At 46.8% G+C, this 17899-nt stretch overlaps 3 protein-coding genes across 4 annotated transcripts; 1 reads left to right on the forward strand and 2 right to left on the reverse strand.

Moving 5' to 3' along the window:
• Nucleotides 1-1488: 1488 nt before the first annotated feature.
• LOC129190840 (P2Y purinoceptor 14) lies at nt 1489-6488 on the reverse strand. Its single transcript, XM_054793491.1, has 2 exons — nt 5837-6488; nt 1489-2759 (listed from the first exon to the last, which is right to left on the reverse strand). The coding sequence occupies exon 2, from the start codon at nt 2755-2757 to the stop codon at nt 1765-1767; it is 993 nt and encodes a 330-aa protein (XP_054649466.1). The 5' UTR covers nt 2758-2759; nt 5837-6488; the 3' UTR covers nt 1489-1764.
• A 922-nt stretch (nt 6489-7410) lies between these two features.
• shkbp1 (SH3KBP1 binding protein 1) lies at nt 7411-12616 on the forward strand. Of its 2 annotated transcripts, XM_054793450.1 has the most exons (17): nt 7465-7554; nt 7998-8051; nt 8327-8372; nt 8453-8585; nt 8653-8733; nt 8810-8974; nt 9046-9136; nt 9220-9410; nt 9482-9597; nt 9675-9762; nt 9843-9959; nt 10037-10207; nt 10298-10453; nt 10515-10611; nt 10673-10857; nt 10949-11051; nt 11145-12616. In XM_054793450.1, exons 1-17 carry the CDS (start codon nt 7499-7501, stop codon nt 11836-11838), a joined length of 2544 nt encoding a protein of 847 aa, XP_054649425.1. In that variant the 5' UTR covers nt 7465-7498; the 3' UTR covers nt 11839-12616. The 2 variants fall into 2 exon arrangements, with proteins under 2 accessions (XP_054649424.1, XP_054649425.1); XM_054793449.1 differs by having other exon boundaries at nt 7411-8051; nt 8327-8376; nt 11145-12613.
• esrrd (estrogen-related receptor delta) lies at nt 12482-17811 on the reverse strand. The gene is made up of 8 exons (XM_054793483.1): nt 17610-17811; nt 16381-16573; nt 16153-16297; nt 15511-15627; nt 14944-15048; nt 14712-14873; nt 14292-14564; nt 12482-13177 (listed from the first exon to the last, which is right to left on the reverse strand). Exons 1-8 carry the CDS (start codon nt 17651-17653, stop codon nt 12939-12941), a joined length of 1278 nt encoding a protein of 425 aa, XP_054649458.1. The 5' UTR covers nt 17654-17811; the 3' UTR covers nt 12482-12938.
• Nucleotides 17812-17899: the final 88 nt, after the last annotated feature.

The raw sequence follows: 17899 nt of genomic DNA on the forward strand, positions 1-17899 counted from the left end.
CAAGGGATTAAGAGGAAATAGCTACTTATTTTGCACTATTATTTCACTCCCTCGTTAGACCGCGGCTTTTCAGAAATTAATGAATTAACAAATGATCTCTGTTTTGTGATAGACTATGGTCTATTATTAGTTCAAACACATTGAAATACAAGTGATATGTAGTATTCTGGTCACTAGGCGGCAGTAATGACAGAAAATATTGATGAGACATTAGCTTACATTGCTTTACCTTAACACTGCATGAAGTCAGTCATGGCATGTTCAACATGAGTTAAAAAAAAAAGTTATCCTCCCATTCCATGTGGAAGTGGTACGTTTTTGGCTTCTTAAGTTTAGAAGAAATAAATTCGAGGTTAACTGGTTAGCTCGCTAGCTAGTGGCCATCTCAAGTCTCTGCAGAGTTGGCCAATGTGGTGTAGAGAATGAATAATATGAGTATAAAGGTGATTAAAGGGGCGTTATTTCATGTCTACGGGACTCTAATAACATTAAAAACTGTATTTAGAAAGTCATAATAAACAGGTGCTCTGTGCTAACTATGAAAATATTGCATTTACTAACACTGAATCCCATGTTGCAGAAATTATCCCATTTGGGTCTGGAACCAATTAACAGCTATAAACGAGGGATGACTGTAGTATTATTTAGTTCTTATTGGCACATAGCGGTTAAAATTTTTTTACAAATACCTGTAAGTGTGTCGATAGAAATATTTATTGGTCTGTGTTTCATACTGATTATAATCATCAACACATTTTCTAAAAAATTATTAAATAATCTTGAAAAATGTCCAAGTGAAAAGTGAGATTGTCATACTGGTCCTGTATTTACAATACGGATCAATGCCAAAATCTGTATGTTATCGCCCACCACTAGTCTGAATGTTTACTGCAGTGAGTTTCAAACCTCCAGTGTTGACTTAAAACTCGAGTAGAATTTTGCTGTTCTCACCTGAGGCAAGAAGTTGAGCTGAGAACAGGAAGTAGACAATTAAGCACACTGTGTGTTTGGCCTAGCATATGTCTACTGAGTGACCTTTGTGGTCGTCAGTTGTGTTACAATGACCCTCTCTGGGGTCAACTTTTATTTTTGAAATGGCATTTCATCATGAGAGCTGGTCAGTAGTCTGTTGCTTCTTTGCTCAGAGCTTAATTTTGAAAGGTTCAATTTAATTTTGAGAGGCTACTTAAATACTTTAACTAGCATCCCAACGCTGCTCTCTAGTGGTCATACTGCAGCATTTTCACCTAGATGCATACGGACGCCACCAGAGGGCAGTGTAAATACACACTACAGTACTGTATATGGCGACCAGTGCAGTAAAGTCTGAGTGAGGATGATACACTTTAGATATAAATGTAAATGGTGTAAGTGTTTAGTCCAAGTGGTGTTTGTTCTCACTGTGCAACATGGCCTAAAACACAATGACGCAAGCATACACACAAACACACACACACACACAGCTTCAGTGTAATACTCAAGTCAACTTTTTAATAGTAAGAATAAAATGCTGACGTGTGCTTTCACACTCGTGAGCAAGCTGCCACCAAAGCAAACCAAGTGCTTTCTACATGACAACATGAGCGTGACTTTTGTCAGCAGTCTGGTGTTGCTGGTTTGATGTGCCAGCCGTCATGGTGCTCCACTTCCTCATCACACGTCAACAAACTGTCCCGCTTTACTTTGACTCAACTGTCCAATTACTTTGTTACTGTTCTTTCTAATTAACATCTTCTCCTACCACATGTCCCCCCCGGCATGGTCCTAAATATTGCTGAGGCTGGGGGCGGTGGTGAGAGACGCGGGTCTCTGTCTTGTGGACAGCTTCCTGAGAAGGGATTCTCTGAATGTTTGGCACATGAGGAAGTAGATGATGGGGTCGAGGCAGACGTTAAGGGCGGACAGGAAGAGTGTTCCCTCCTTGAGCTGGAACAGCAGGAAGCGCAAGGCTCGGCTGAAGCCAGAAGAGGGCATCTGGCTCAGAGTGTAGGGGATGCGGCAGATATGATAGGGCACGAAGCACACAAAGAAGACAGCCAGGATGCAGAAGATGCTGCGGTTGGACTTGCGGCGCACGTCGGCACTGTCGCGGTGCACCCTGCGGTACGACTGGTAGACCCGGCGGGCAATGGAGGCGTAGCAGAAGGCCAGAACCAGCAGGGTGATCCAGAACAGTGCCACGCTGAAGAGGGTGGACACCTGGTGCCACTGGACCCCCAGCGGGCTCTTCAGCAGCATGCAGTGCCGAGAGCTCCCCTCGTCGGCTGGCTGGCTGGTTAGCACCGCATTGGGTAAAACGCAAAGGAGGAGAAGGCTCCAGGTGAGCAGCGCCAGGATCCGGGCCACGCTCACACTCTGCAGGAAGAAAGAGGCCGAGGCATGTCGCACAATCTTGACGTAGCGCTCCAGGCTGATGAGGCCCATGAAGAGGATACCCACATACATGGACGAATAGAAGAGCACCGAGGTGTAGCGGCACACCACCACGTGAAGGCGCCACCCACCCAGCCCCAGCTGGACCGCCACCCTGAAGGGGAAGGTGGCCAGCATGAGGAGGTCAGCCACCACCATATTCTTCAGGTAGACCACCAGTGCTGAGTCGCTGGGAACACGGAAGAAGATCCAGGCGGCCACGCCGTTGAGGGGCACGCCCACCACGCAGATGACGAAATAGAGCGATGGAAGCACCTGATGTGTGAAAACGCTGCTGACGTCTGATTGGTTGGTGGGGAAGCGGGTGGAGTTAATGCCATCCATCCCTGAGAAAACATGAAAAAAAGTGAAAAGTGAAAACTTCTCAACAAGGAAGTCAAGTCTAACGGGGGCGGCAGTGGCTCAGGAGATACAGCCAGGAGATGGCGGTTTGATCCTCGCTCCTTCCACCCAGTCACTGTCGTTGTGTCCCTGGGCAAGACACTTCACCCACCTTGCCTCCAGTGCTGCCCACACTGGTGTGTGAATGTGAATGAATGTTTGGTGGTGGTTGGAGAGGCTGTAGGCACGACTTAGCAGCCATGTTTCCGTCAGACTACCCCAGGGCAGCTGTGACTGCAGATGTAGATTACCACCAGTGTGTGAATGAGGAGTGAATTAATAATGGGTTCACTTCATCGTGAAGCGCTTTGGGTGCCTTGAAAAGTGCTATTAAAATCGGATCCATTATTATTATTATCCATCCATCCATTTTCTATACCGCTTCATCCTCATTAGAGTCGCGGGGGCATGCTGGAGCCTATCCCAGCTGACTTCGGGCGACAGGCGGGGTACACCCTGGACTGGTCACCAGCCAATCGCAGGGCACATATAGACAAACAACCATTCACACTCACATTCACACCTATGGGCAATTTAGAGTCGCCAATTAACCTCACCTGCATGTTTTTGGGAATGTGGGAGGAAGCCGGAGTGCCCGGAGACAACCCACGCGCACACAGGGAGAACATGCAAACTCCACACAGAAATGCCCAGGGGAGAATCGAACCCAGGTCTTCCCGATCTCCAGGCTGTTACTGTATTGGCCAACGTGCTAACCACTAGACCACCGTGTGGCCTATTATTATTATTATTATTATTATTATTATTATTATTATTATTATTATTATTATTATTATTATTATTATTATTATTATTATTATTATTATTATTATTATTATAAGGCTAGGGTGTCCAAACTTCTTCCAGCAAGAAAGAAAACTTGAAGGATGCTGGGGACATTTTGATACCAGTGACATACATCGAGGTTTATGGCTGGTGAGGCAAAATTGAAAGACTTTTATATTTAAGAACTATTTTTTTGTGTTTGATCTTTTGTTTGTTATTTGCAGAAAGCATCTGATCGGCCTCTGCCTTTCCGGAGCTGATAAATGTGTGCAAGGGTGCTCTGCTCTGCTCTCTTCTCGCTGCTCCCCACTCTGCTCGTGCTGCCTTTGTCTGCAGAAGGCTCATTTCCACCCCGTCATGCTCCAGGGCCGCTCAGCCGCTGGCTGCTGGTATGACGCTGAGGAGCAGGTTGGCTTTCGTTTTTCTATTAGTTTTTAATTCTTGTTTGTCCTGGTGTGACTGGCTTTCCTGTTTTCAGTATTGGTTTTGTTAAGGGTTTTTAGTTGCTTCTTTTTTCTTGTTTAGCAGTGAGGTGACAGGATGACAGCCTTCTATAGGGTGCACGAAGCAGCTGATCATGGATCAGCCTAGGATTTGATTTGTAAATGTGCAAATTCAGCAAAAAAAAAAGATTGGAATCATACAGAAAATACATTTATAACATGGTTCTATACATAGAGAAATATTAATATTTATTTTATGTTATTATTTGTTTCGAGGCTCTGCCTCGCCTGCTTCCCCTGATCCACACGCCACTCCATGATATGTTAAAGATGCTTCCGCCCACCGAGACAAAGAGACTGTACGCCTGACAAAAGAGCTCACGCCATTCATGCCGAGTGAATCCTCTTCCTGTGTGTTTGGAGGCGAGCGACAAGGAAAACAGACACACATGCACATGGCAATATTTTGGGGGCCAGCCAAATTATGAAATTCATTTTCATTTATTGTGCGATTAATTAATTAATTTATTATCGTCTCATGCCTCGTGCCCACGAGACAAAAGAGTTTTTTCTTAACTCGAAACCTTGTCACGTTTTAATCTTGCGAGATTTTGTGACACCCCTACTAATAATATAGCTAATTAATAATGAATTTATTTTATTTTTACAACATACTGCGGGTCAATAAAAATAGAGCTGCAGACCATAAATGGCCCCACTGCCATAGGTTGGACACCCATGCTGTAAAAAGACGACGTTAATAAACACTGAAATGTGACATGAGCCATTCTTTCTTGAAATTGCAACAATCAACACAACCAAACTGCTCTAAATTCCCTGCACACATTCACATGTCATTGTGTTCACTTGTGATTCATGTTCGTCCAACACATACTTCCTTCTTCCATCGTGCACAGGAGGACAAACAAGACCCCCGAGGGGGACCACGCGTGTAGTTCCTCAGTGGGACTGACTGTCCCGCTGCCAAGTGACCACTTCACTGACCCAACATAAACGCATGATAAATAGCAACAATTATGGAATGTTGTCTTCATCTTGAGTCTATTTTTGACCGCTTTATTTGACATGACACAGCTGTACGACTCCCACTTGGAATATTTCACATCTCAACAGATTCCATCCATCCCAGAATTGTTTCTCTCCTTCAGCTGACTTTTTTTTTTTGCATAACGACCCAACCCTCAACGGTGTTGAGTCCTGCTCAAGCAGCACCCTAACTTGACTAAAGTTAGGGTGTCACAAAACAGGACAAGCACTTTAGGATATTTGAAGAATTGAAAATGATGTAAGAGAGGCTCCTATGTGACATGTGACCGGAGACACAGACATTCTGACGCATTGTCCACAGCCCCACTCCACTTCTTGAGTCTCTGTGCTGCTAAAAGCCTGACTGAAAGCGTACATGTCCACTCATGGACGTGTGGAGTCCTTCATGCATTTTCGAGTAACGTTTTGAATGTGAGGTACCACAGGGGTTAGTCCTGTGCCCTTTTCTTTTTGGATAGTTGTCTTCTTCCTCCTCATCATCATCAGACTTTACACCTTTTTTCACATTTTCTTTCTCCCACAGCTGAGCAAACAGTGTGTGTATGTTAGTGTGTCTTGACTAACACTGAGTTTATCGACATCATAAATAAATCGCACTTCATCAGTTTGAACTGGAAGACATTAAAAGATAGCATGTTGAACTTTCACTTTCACAATAACAGCTTGTTGAAAGAGCGCTAAATAAAGCATTAACTTTGCGCTGCATTGTAAAGTTTAGTACTTACCTCACAAACATTGGACGAAGCTTAGCTGTGAGCTGCTGACTTTGTGTCTTCTTGTGGTTGCACTTCTCTGTCCGTCTGATGATGTCCCTCCGCCCACGGTCTCCCTCTCTCGCTCTCTCTCCTCATGACCATGCCCCCATGGCGCCATCATCACCGTTCCTCCGAGTCGTGTCCACCAGTCAGGCATCCTAGCAGAGACGCATCATTGCCTGCCAACATGACTGTAGTGACTTGGGTATGGGACAATTTTTGGTTCTCTTCAAAGTCCAGTTTTGACACTAATGTGTCCCATTGGTTGCCAGGTTCACCTTCATTCCATCCCTGATGAGACATCAGGAAATGGTCCAGACTGAAGCTGGACTCTTGTTTTCACTTGGTCCACAACGTCCTTCCTTCCACAGTGTCATCTTTGGACTAGGCTGCACTCGTCCACCCACCCCCAGCTGAGAGTCCAAACAAGGTCTACCCACGCTGCTTTGCTCTTTTGAATGACAGGAAGCACGCCAGCAGGATGTGGAGCATCTCTGCTTAAACAACATCTGCAGATGTAAGCACCAATGCAAATAGAAACACTTTGTTTTCAGAAGCAGGTTGATAGTTCAGTGTTCAACACTTCTTTGTCGGCAAGGGCCGATACGCCATGGTGCTTCATAATTACATACATACTCAAAGAACTGTGGAGCACTAAGCAAAATACAAAAAGATTAGTTGCCTCTAGCAGAAGCGCCATATTTATTCCCTTACTGTAGTGACGTGTCAGTCGCAAACGAATCGGCTCTAAGAGCCGTCTCTTTGAAATGAACGACAGGAGCCGGCTCGTGTCTTTGGGAGCCAATTGGGAGCCTGTTATTTTTTTCCTTGTCTTTTGTTCTGTTAAAGGCAAATGTCATTGGTCAAGATGTGTGTCGGTGTGTCTGTGTCCACACTGAGCACAAGGAGGGTCGGGGTTAAACACACGTTGTGGTGCTCTTAGAGCTGATTTGTTCTGGAGAAATTTGCATGAAGAGATCTGACCTATTTTGGCTTAATTTGTCTATTGAGATGGGTCTTTGTTTTTGTATTTTATTTATAATGTAACATTATCATATTTTTTGTAGCTGCTCATTGAGGTTTCAATAAGTCTGTTTAAATAATAAACATTTGATTTCATGCAGTTTTTACATTGTTAATTCATTTTACACAGTACACATAATTTGGTAATAAATCGACAATAAAATCTGAGGAGCCAATTGGGAGCCGAAAGAGTCGGATCTTTTTATTAAGCCGAGCCAAAATAACCGGCTCTCTAAAAAGAGAGTGAGTGACACCTGTTGGTGTGGTGGAGACATGGCAGTTACATTAAAAGAACTGTGATTAAAACAGTAATTTGAAAACCTATAGGAGTGTCACTTTTCAATCAACATAATGAAGATAATTATATACTAGTGCAATGTGCTAAATAGTCACTTATTTGTCTGCGACTTATCTTTGCAGCAGAAAATGAGACTGAGTCCTGATCCAGTCCCAAACTCCTCTGCAGCTTTTCTGTCCATCCAGAAGCCTTCACTGTCCGGCCGGAAGTGGATTTAAACACCACGAACGGCAACTGAATAGCTCCCCAAACATGGATTAAAATTGTAGTTGTTGTTTCTCGGGTCGCCGGTGCTTCAGAGTGTCGAGCCGATGTCCAACACGGCGAGGAGCGGAGACTTAATCCACTTAAACGTGGGCGGGAAAAGGCGAGGAAGCGCAGACATATTTGATAGCTAAATGCAGCTAAGCTAGCTTAGCTGTGGGAAGTTTCCAATGTCGGACACGTTCAGGTCCCAGCAACTCCGTCACTTAATTACATCCTTTCACATAGATCTACGGTGTATTAAAACACACACCCTGGGTCTTGTTACACTAAAGTGCAGTATTCAACGAGCCGAGGCTAAACGTTAGCGTAAACTTTGGGCACAAAACAATGGCTACTGTCCGACAATGGAAGTAACTAATTGTGACATTCTATTTCCTGAAACACACAAATGGCTGATTTTAAAACAACTGGTGGGACGAAGGTTGACGAGAAGTTTCACTCTTAGCTCCTCAGTCTTCATGTTTTGTCACATTTCCCCCTCTTAGCTTCTTTTGTGTTTAAAAACACACTGAAGTGCTCTCTGAAATGTGTGTTTCTTTATAGGTTCAGCACCTCCCGACAGACGCTCACTTGGGTTCCTGACTCCTTTTTCTCCAGGTGAGTGAATAAAACAAACATATACCGAACTGCTCACGCAATAATACTGTTTATTATGTTTTATATATAATAATATTAACATTTAGAATATTGTAATTATTTTTAGAAATAATTAAATTCAAACAGCATCACTGAGCAAGAGACAACTGAATCTTGTAGTGTTAAATGTTACTTGTTTGATGACATTACGACTCAAAAGGATGTTCATATGACTTAATTGCAACAATTGTATATCACTATTATAACTGTTGGGCGGCTTGTGTATTTCTTTTCAGTCTTTTGAGCGGACGGATCTCCACTTTGAAGGATGAAACCGGCGCCGTGAGTCAGTTAGCAGCAGCTAGCATCAGGTAGCATGGTTGTCTTTGTGCTGAGTGGTAACACCCCCTTGTTTGCCGTAGATCTTCATCGACAGGGATCCCTCTCTGTTTGCACCCATCCTCAACTTCTTGCGGACCAAAGAGCTCCACCCGCGCTCCATCAGTGTGCACATGCTCATGCACGAGGCCGAGTTCTATGGGATCACGCCGCTCGGTGAGCTAGTCCGCCGCACAGGATGTGGGATGTTTCCCGTGGGATGACGTCCTTGTTGTGTGTCCAGTGCGTAAGCTGCAGCTGTGTGACGAGTTGGACCGCTCTTCCTGTGGAAACGTCCTCTTTAACGGCTACCTGCCGCCACCGGGTAATACTAAAACACACCCAGTGGTCTCATGGCATCCTCCCCCGATGGTGATAATGACTTCCTGTCTATGTCGCAGTGTATCCAGCCAAGCGTCGCAATCGTCACAGCGTGGCGGGGTCACAGTTTATGGCGGGTAGAGTCATGCCTGGGGAGAGAGCGCCCGTCAGACGCAGTAACACCATGCCCCCCAACCTGGGCAACTCGGGGATGCTAGCCAGAGGGGAGGACAGGATGCCTGGAGGTTAGGAACCTCTGCTTGTCAAAGTTGGCAGAGCTCTGCATAAAAATTACCAAGACAGAATATTTGTGTAGGTTTGTCTTCAGATCCGGGCCTGGTTCGGATCATCTGTGGCCATCACAACTGGATTGCGGTGGCGTACTCTCAGTTTGTGGTGTGTTACAGGTACGCGTCATCGCCAGCAAAGCTTTTATTCCACTGTGACAATAACAACTTTTAAAAAATGTTCCCTGTGTTGCATCTGCCAGGGTGAAGGAGTCCACCGGGTGGCAGCAGGTCTTCACGTCTCCTCGCCTGGACTGGGTCATCGACCGGGTTGCGCTCAACGCCAAGGTGATGGGCGGCTCTCTGGGGGACAACGACAAGATGGTGGCCGTCGCCTCAGGAACTGAGATCATCCTGTGGTCCATCTGCTCGGACGGCAACGGGAACGAGATAGGTGAGTCTGTCGTTCCCCATGCGGCCAACAGGTGGCCTCAGAAGGAGGCCTCAAAGTGTGTTGCAATGCAGGCGTCTTCAGCCTCAACGTTCCTGTGGAGGCGCTCTTCTTCGTTGGTAACCAGCTGATTGCCACCAGCCACACTGGGAAGGTCGGAGTGTGGAATGCAGTGACTAAACACTGGCAGGTGGGCTTGAGACGCGTCTCATCGACGTGCGCGTGAAGAACCGCCGTCAACGTGTTTTTTTTTTTTCGTCTGAGCAGAACCAAGATGTTGTTCCCATCAGTAGCTACGACACTGCGGGATCATTCCTCATCCTCGGATGCAACAATGGATCCATCTACTACATTGGTAACACACACACACACACACACACACACACACACACACACAGCTGTTACATCTGCATGTTGTTGTTGTTGTTGTTTCAGATGTCCAGAAGTTTCCTCTTAGGATGAAAGACAACGACCTGCTGGTGACAGAACTTTACCGTGACCCGACTGAGGATGCCATCACTGCGCTGAGCGTGTACCTCACACCAAAAACCAGTAGGGACCCTCAGAGACACCCAGTGCCGCGACTCGTTAACGGTCATCTTTGTCACGCTTTTCTCTGTACCTCTCAGGCGACAGCGGCAACTGGATCGAGATCGCTTACGGCACCAGCTCCGGCTCGGTTCGGGTCATTGTGCAGCACCCGGAGACAGTGGGCTCGGGCCCTCAGCTCTTCCAGACCTTCTCAGTCCACCGGAGCCCCGTCACCAAGATCATGTTGTCTGAGAAACACCTCATCTCAGGTACCGGACAGGGACCGTGTGACCTCTTTGCTTGCTGTCCCGTTCTTAGCAGATGTTGTCGCTAACGTTTACTTGTTGGTGGGCCACCAGTGTGCGCGGACAACAACCACGTACGCACTTGGACCGTCACCCGCTTCAGAGGCATGATCTCCACCCAGCCTGGCTCCACGCCGCTCACCTCCTTCAAGATCCTCAGCCTGGACGATGCCGACGCTCATGCAGGCTGCAGCGCCGGCACCGAGATAGGTAGCATACTAGCTGTTAGAGGGGTCAAGGGTTGCATGCTAACCTTGTGTTGTGGTGTCAGGACCATATGGTGAGAGAGACGACCAGCAGGTGTTCATCCAGAGAGTCGTACCAGACACGGACAAGCTCTACGTTAGATTGTCATCCAACGGCAAGAGGTGTGTGTGTGTGTGTGTGTCATTGATATTTCTGGTCTTGTCAACGCTGATTGTTTTTTAGGGTGTGTGAGGTGCGCTCAGTGGACGGCACGTCAATCACAGCCTTTATGGTCCACGAGTGCGAAGGATCCAGTCGTATTGGCTCACGTCCACGGCGCTACCTGTTCAGCGGCCATGGCAACGGCAGCATCCAGATGTGGGACCTGACCACCGCCATGGAGATCGCCGGCAAAGTAGACATCAGAGGTCAGACCCGTTGGGTCCCCACCCTCGTGTTATTATGGCGAGCTCTGTGATTGGTTGGCGCTGACGTGGGCTCTGATTGGATGTATTGCAGCACTGGGCGGGCCTACAGAGGAGGAGTTGCTGGAGCTCTTGGACCAGTGTGACCTGGCTCTGACCAGAACACCTGACAGCACGCCCAGAGCCTCCACGTGCAGGTACACACACACACACACACACACACACACACACACACATCCATCCACACACACAGATGATGATGCTCATTGTGTGACTTCCTGTTGCTCCAGTCTGTACTCACAGCTCAGTGACAGCTTCAGACCAGAGCGTCTTCATTCTGCAGGAGGAGGAAGAGGAGCTGGCGCGTTGGGTTCATCTGGGTCGCTGTGCGGTAGCCTTCCTCGCCAAGCTCCGCCCCCAGTCCCACTCACCAGGCCCACCCGTGACCCGCCCTCCTTCGCCTTCCCCGCCTGTGGATCACAGTCCCTCTCCGGCTGCAGCCCGCGCCCACATCGCCATATGGATCGAGACAGGGAATGGGGGTCTGTTCACAGGGGAAGTTTTGTGGAGCGCTGCCAGGAGCTCGCCAAGGGTTCTGAGGTGGTTACAGGGTCGGAGGGCATGAGGCGGAGTTTGGCCGTGTGCAGCGAGTTAGAAGCTCGCTTCGGCCTCAGGACGCCGAGCACCTTCTCTGTGTCGCCCGGCCCACGCCCGTCCCCCCGGGGAGGACCTTCTTCTGTGACATCATCATCACCATCACCACAATGCAGGGCGACGCCCACTTCCCCCACAAGCCCCGCTTCAGCATCTGCAAGCCCAACACGATCTCAGACACCCGGTTCCGTTAGACGCAGCTCCGCTACTTCTCCGTCAGACCTCCGGACGTCGCCTGAAAGCCTGAATAGTCCAGACAGCCCAGCCAGCGGCAGCACCAGCAGCTCGACTGCCAGCCCCAAACCTCAGATGAACGAAACAAGCTTCTGACCATCTGACAACTCATGTGACAGGAAGTTCCGCCTGGTGGCTACTTCCTCTCCACCGTCTGTTGCCACAGTTGCCACCCTAGCCAACTTGTCGCCAAAGCTGCCTGACAACATTCTGACTTCAGCCAATCCAGTCAAAGGTTTGCTAAGCTCCTCCCTCTCGTGAGCACTGCCACTTCTACTTCTACACTTAATTGGTTGTCTTACATTTGAAGGGGAAAATAAGCTTTGAAGTGTTTGCTAGCTTGTTTCATTAGCTGCCTTCAAGTGCCCCGAAACAACATGAAATGTAGCTTCAGGTTTTGTAAATGTGAGCACCTTTTCTATTTTCTTACGGTTTCTGCAGCTCATTTTCTGACCCGCTTGGCCTTTGACCTCGCGGTTTTATTGTAGTTGTGAATGTGCACACTTTTTAACAAGCATCAGGAAACACCAGCATCATTACGCTTCCGAACAACTTGTATTCAGCATTCCATCATTATGACATCATTTGTAAATACGATGAGTGAATGTACTCAACTTTGTCATCTTTCTATCAAGTGTGTGTGTGTGTGTGTGTGAGTGATAGAGCGAGACAGTAGACAGATTTTCCTACAAGTGATTTGCTGTAAAACAATATAAAATTGAAAGTCTGACTAAAAATATTGAAAATAGGTTCTTTTAATGCAAATGAACTTGCATGAAGGTTGATTCAAGTAAATTCTTCAGCTCAGTGAAGAAAACTAATCAGTGATCGATAAGTGATCAAAGCGCTGTCAATCAGCAGGTCATCACACAGTTACAAGTCTTAAATCATCAAAAATGAACTTGAGAGCACCCTGCTGGGTAAACATGTAACTAAAGTTGGCTAAGCCCCGCCCACAAAGCAGCAGTTGCATCCGTGCCCGCCGTCTTGCTAACCAAGCTAGCATATAATCAGTGCTAATGCGCCTGCTTGTGGCACCAAATATTCCATTTGGCGGAAAGAATCCACACAGCGAGGTGTGATAGTCTACTTTTCGAACAGTTCTTCTAGACGCAAAGTTCTGAACAGAACTGTTTCCAGTCCAGAGTCTTTCATTGTTCTGCTGTCACTGAGCATGGATGATGGACAGGAAGTGCTCAGACCTTGGCGTCCAGCATCTCCAGCAGTAGCCTGTGAAGGGGAAGGCGGCGCTGGCGGTGAGTCCTCAGCAGAACCTCCACGGCTCGCTCCGCCGTCTCACGTAGCAGCGGAAGGCTCATCAGCAGGCGTCCCGCTCGGTGCTGCTCCCTGCAGGACGACTCATACTCCTGTAAGGCCTCGTGTAGACCGTCCTGGAAGCGCTGCACCGAGTCAGGACAGTCCAGTGGGTCCACATCTAGTGAGGCGGAGACATGCAAATTAAGTGGATGAGTGCATCTTACCCAAGAAGATGAAAAGGATAAATCATATTTTATAACCAGGTCCTCCAGTAGTCACATTCTTTATTATTAATGTTATTGTTTATGATAGACAGTGTCTGCGTGCGTCCATGCGTGCACAGTCACAGCTGGAGGGACACATCAGACTTGCTTTGTTTTGTGCGCACTATTGACGTGCACGCTCTGCTAATGGGCCTCATGTCCTCCAGCAGACAGTTCAAGAGAGGAGACCTCCACCGGGGAGTCTATCACAGACTCTTATTGATCGCAGCTTCAGACGGCTACAAACTAACGAACGCAGCTGCTTGTCTCATCAAGTAAACAATTAAAACATCACAATGCTTGTGACATCACCAATGAAGAAACACTTCAAAAAGAAGACACACACATATGAAGGTACTTACCAATCAATATTACTACAATGCCCCCCGCCCCCAGCCAACCACTGATCAATACCAATAACCACTCCTCAGGGATCAATACGCTCACACCAACCCCTCCTCCCTTAACATCCGTAAGTCTCCCCTCTCATCGAAGCTCTACAACATTTGTATTTTGGGATTTTTTTAGACTTAATTACATGCTAAAGCCAATGCAATGTGGGTCAAAATATACTATGTACTTAAACGCAGGGTGTCCCTTAAGTCTGAGCTTATAATATACACATAGAGTATACTTACATTTAATACTTATGTCATTTCATTCTTAAATAAATAATGACTTATTTAGAAATAAACATCGTTTTAATAAATTTAAGAATTCACGCACACATATATGGAATATTACAAGTACAAATATATTCAAATTTATTTAAAAAAAAGATGAAAATATGTATTAGTGTATTTATTGCATTATATATATTAAATATAATATATGAAATATAAGAAATGTATAATTGTAAAGTATATTAATTTGTATGGATACCCTGTATATTTAACCGACAAAGCACATTTTTTTTTTTTGTAGTAATTGTTCCAATGTGAGGCATTGATTTATTTATTTGAACCTGCCACGGGCCGCAGCAGCAGGACTATGGACCTCTGGTGTACAGCTGTGTGTGTGCGTGCGCACCTGCGTTAGCGAGGGCCATGGCCTTGAGGGTGACCACCTCCTCGGTGCTCAGCTCCATGAGGCGGTAGCGTGACGTCAGGTGACGTAAGGCGTCGTACAGCTCGCTCAGGCCGGCGAGGCGACACTGGCTCTCATCCAGGCGAAGGTTCTTGGCGAACACCAGCTCCTCACCCGCCGCGCCCTGCGAGCGCCAGGCCACGCCCACCAGTAGCGCCTCCATCCAGCCACTCTGCAGCAGTGACATCTGGTCGACCAATGAGAGCGCAGAGAAACCTGGAATGTACAAACGTGAAAAAGTCATGTATGTGTGTGTACATGAATACATCACAGCATATCATAGCAACACCCTGATAGCAGGCACATGTGCCCCCTAGTGGCTGTGAGTCTCCATACCAGAAAGTAGCTAGCATTAGCGTGTACCTGGGATCTGCTTGGCCCAGCCAATCAGAACGAGCAGCTGGCGGTTGAGGAGGTCACAGAGGGTAAGCAGGGTGCAAAGGCTGCCGTCATTGGTCGATTCATCCTGATTGGCAGCCAAAGGTGCGGGCTCTGTCAGCAGCAAATGGGAAATGACCTTGTTTCCTAAGAAATGCACAAAGAGTCACATGACGTTCAAAATGGTGTTCACCAGTGGCGTCACGTTTTCACTCACGAATGCTGCAGGCTGCGTGCGGCACTCTGGGATGTGAAGCCATTCCAGCCTCCACTCGTCTTTTGTACTTCTGGCGTCCTCCTCTCACTCGATCCATGCGAACGCCTGCCGAAAACACACCTTGCTGACTTTCATACAACGCCGCTTCTCCACCATTATGGGAGTCCATAAGCTAACATGGAAGCCAACACGGAATATCACAGACGTTAACGAGAGATAACGTGGAAGCAAACAGGGAAGTAAGCTAACACAGAAGCCAGCATGGAATAACACGAAAGCTTACATGGAATACCATGGCAGCCAATGTGGAAGCCATCATGGAATAACACGAAAGCCTACATGGAAGCTAACAGGAAAGCCAACATGGAATACCATGGCAGCCAATGTGGAAGCCGTCACGGAATGACAAGAAGCCTACATGGAAGCAAACATAGAAGCCAGCATGGAATAACATTGACGCTAACTGGGAAGCCAACATGGAATAATACGGATGCCTACATGGAATACCATGGAAGTCAACTCCGGAAGCTAACATAGATGCTAGCGTGTAGAGGAACCACCACTGACCTTCCCTCATCATTCCGGCCTGGAGACACTTCTGGAAGCGACACGCTTGACACGCTTTCCTCCTTCGCTTGTTGATCTCACACTCGTTCATGACAGGACAGCTGTACTCCATGTTGCCTAGCAACCACAGACACTTTGTATTCAAAAATGTCCATGGCAGGTCACATGACAGGAAGTGCCGTGGAGCAAAAAGAGCAACTTGAAAACATTGACCTGATCAGAAATAAACAACGGATTCGAAGTGTCCTCATGAGGATATTTGATACATTCAAGATCAATCGGATGTGATTATTGGCGCCAACATGCGATGCCCATGCCGCCATCATGCTGTGTGCTCCCACAGTAATCAATAGAAAGACTACAAGTGTTTGTTGGGACTCAGCCTAGCGAGACTTATTGAGATTGGGATTGATGAGTCGCACCCCCCCACCGCCCCACACCCCCGCAGACATGATTTAACCCAAATAAACATCTGACGTCCAACGTATGTGAAAAAGCATCCACTTCAAATCTGCCAAAGTACACTACAACGGTTTTATCCAGCAGGGAAACATGTACAGTCTTTGTGATTCTAGTTGAATAAGTAATGCCTTCGTGGTCACATGATCATCAAGCAGGAAGCACGAGTGCTGCATCTATCACCTTGGATGGTACGCTTGAAGAAGGCCTTGCAGGCCTCGCAGGACGCCACGCCGTAGTGGAAGCCTGACGCCATGTCGCCACACACCAGACACAGCCGCTTGGGCGCCACAGGCGGCAGGAAATCACCTCTGAAGAGGGCCTCCACCTGCGGGGGCCAAGCCACACTGTTACAACTTCAATGGGGGGGGAAGAAAAGCATCCTAAAAAAATGTTTACAAAGTTTGCCACCTCGTATGAAAAGTGATCCGACGTGGAAAAACACGAGGAAGCGTCAGACGGCGCCGTGGAACTCGACCCTGACGGGGAGTGCAGATGCGGGGGTCCACACAGGAGGCTCAGGGGGGAGGACGAAGACGAGGAGGACGACGGTCTGGGAAGGAGGAAGGCTGGGGGGGAGGAGGGTGAGGAGGCGTCCAGGAGGCTGCCGAGGAAGACGAGAGCGTGATGAAGATGATAACAAATCATCGGCGTAATCTTGAACTACAAATCTCTGTCCTTTTTGGATCAGAGTGAGACATCTCGGTTAACATCAGTGTTATATTGTTGAAATGACTATCTTTCCCTTTTGGATCAGAGTGAGACATCTGTCATCATCACTGTTTTGTTAATGAAATAAAAGTATCTTTCCTTTTCAGATCAGAGCGAGACGTCTTAATCTTAATCTTAATCTTAGTCAAAATCACTTATGATATAAAATATTAATACCTTTCCCGTTTGGGTCAGAGGGAGACATCTTGGTCAACATCTCTGTTCTGTTAGTGAAATTTAAAAAAATGTGTCCTTTTTGGACCAGAGTGAGATGTCTCAGTGAACATCACTATTTTGTTATTGTAATAATTGTTTATTTCCTTTTTGGACCAGAGTGAGACATCTCGGTGAACATCACTGTTATGATATTGAAATAAAAACAGCTTTCCTTTTCCAATCAGAGTGAGATGTCTCGGTGAATATCACTGTTTCGGTATTGTACTAATAATATCTTTCCTTTTTGGATCAGAGTGAGACATCTTGGTCAACATCAGTGTTATATTATTGAACTAATAATATCTTTCCTTTTTGGGTCAGAGTGAGACATCTTGGTCAACATCACTGTTATATTATTGAATTAAAAATGTCTTTCCTTTTCAGATCAGAGCGAGATGTCTCGGTTGACAATATCTTTTCTTTTTGGAACAGAGTAAGACATCTTGGTCAAAATCACTGTTGTGATATAAAATATGAATACCTTTATACATTTGATATCGGTGAACATCGCTGTTGATGTTACTGATAAAAAAATATGTATTTTCCTGTTGGACCTTGGTCGACGTCAAAAGCTGTCCAACAGACTGTAAAATAGTATTTAAAGGTCGGATGACGTTCTATTGGCCAAATGGGTCACATGGCACCATCATGTGACTGATACAAGCGGCACTTGAAGAGAAAGTTTAGCAATAAATCATCTGGTTGAGTCTCACCACTCTGTGCTGACCAAGTGATAGTCCAGATCCTCCACATCCATCCTGGTCCTGATCCAGTCCACTTTAGAACCTGGTCAGGATAAAAGATGACAGAAGGTGCGTTCGGGTGCAGTGGTCAAAAACAATACAATAATGCAGCAGACAGGTGACAGGAAGATGGATGAGAGCTCGTCTGAGGCGTCTCTTATTTATCTGCGTCCCATCATGGCAGGGAGGGGGTGGGGCCGGGCCGCTCAACCAATCACCAGGGGCGGATTGGTTCTTCAATCATCTCTATTGATTTGGAC

The sequence above is a fragment of the Dunckerocampus dactyliophorus genome, chromosome 12, assembly GCF_027744805.1.
Source record: "Dunckerocampus dactyliophorus isolate RoL2022-P2 chromosome 12, RoL_Ddac_1.1, whole genome shotgun sequence".
NCBI lineage: Eukaryota > Metazoa > Chordata > Actinopteri > Syngnathiformes > Syngnathidae > Dunckerocampus > Dunckerocampus dactyliophorus.

Coding starts and splice junctions, on each gene's coding strand:
- LOC129190840 (XM_054793491.1), bottom strand. CDS start 2,757: ATGGATGGCATTAACTCCACCCGCTTCCCCACCAACCAATCAGACGTC.
- shkbp1 (XM_054793450.1), top strand. CDS start 7,499: ATGTCCAACACGGCGAGGAGCGGAGACTTAATCCACTTAAACGTGGGC. Junction 9,763..9,842: donor TGGATCCATCTACTACATTG/GTAACACACACA, acceptor TTGTTGTTTCAG/ATGTCCAGAAGTTTCCTCTT. Junction 9,960..10,036: donor GTACCTCACACCAAAAACCA/GTAGGGACCCTC, acceptor TGTACCTCTCAG/GCGACAGCGGCAACTGGATC.
- esrrd (XM_054793483.1), bottom strand. CDS start 17,653: ATGGATGTGGAGGATCTGGACTATCACTTGGTCAGCACAGAGTG. Junction 16,574..17,609: donor CACTTGGTCAGCACAGAGTG/GTGAGACTCAAC, acceptor CTTCCTCGGCAG/CCTCCTGGACGCCTCCTCAC. Junction 16,298..16,380: donor CGGATCACTTTTCATACGAG/GTGGCAAACTTT, acceptor TGGCCCCCGCAG/GTGGAGGCCCTCTTCAGAGG.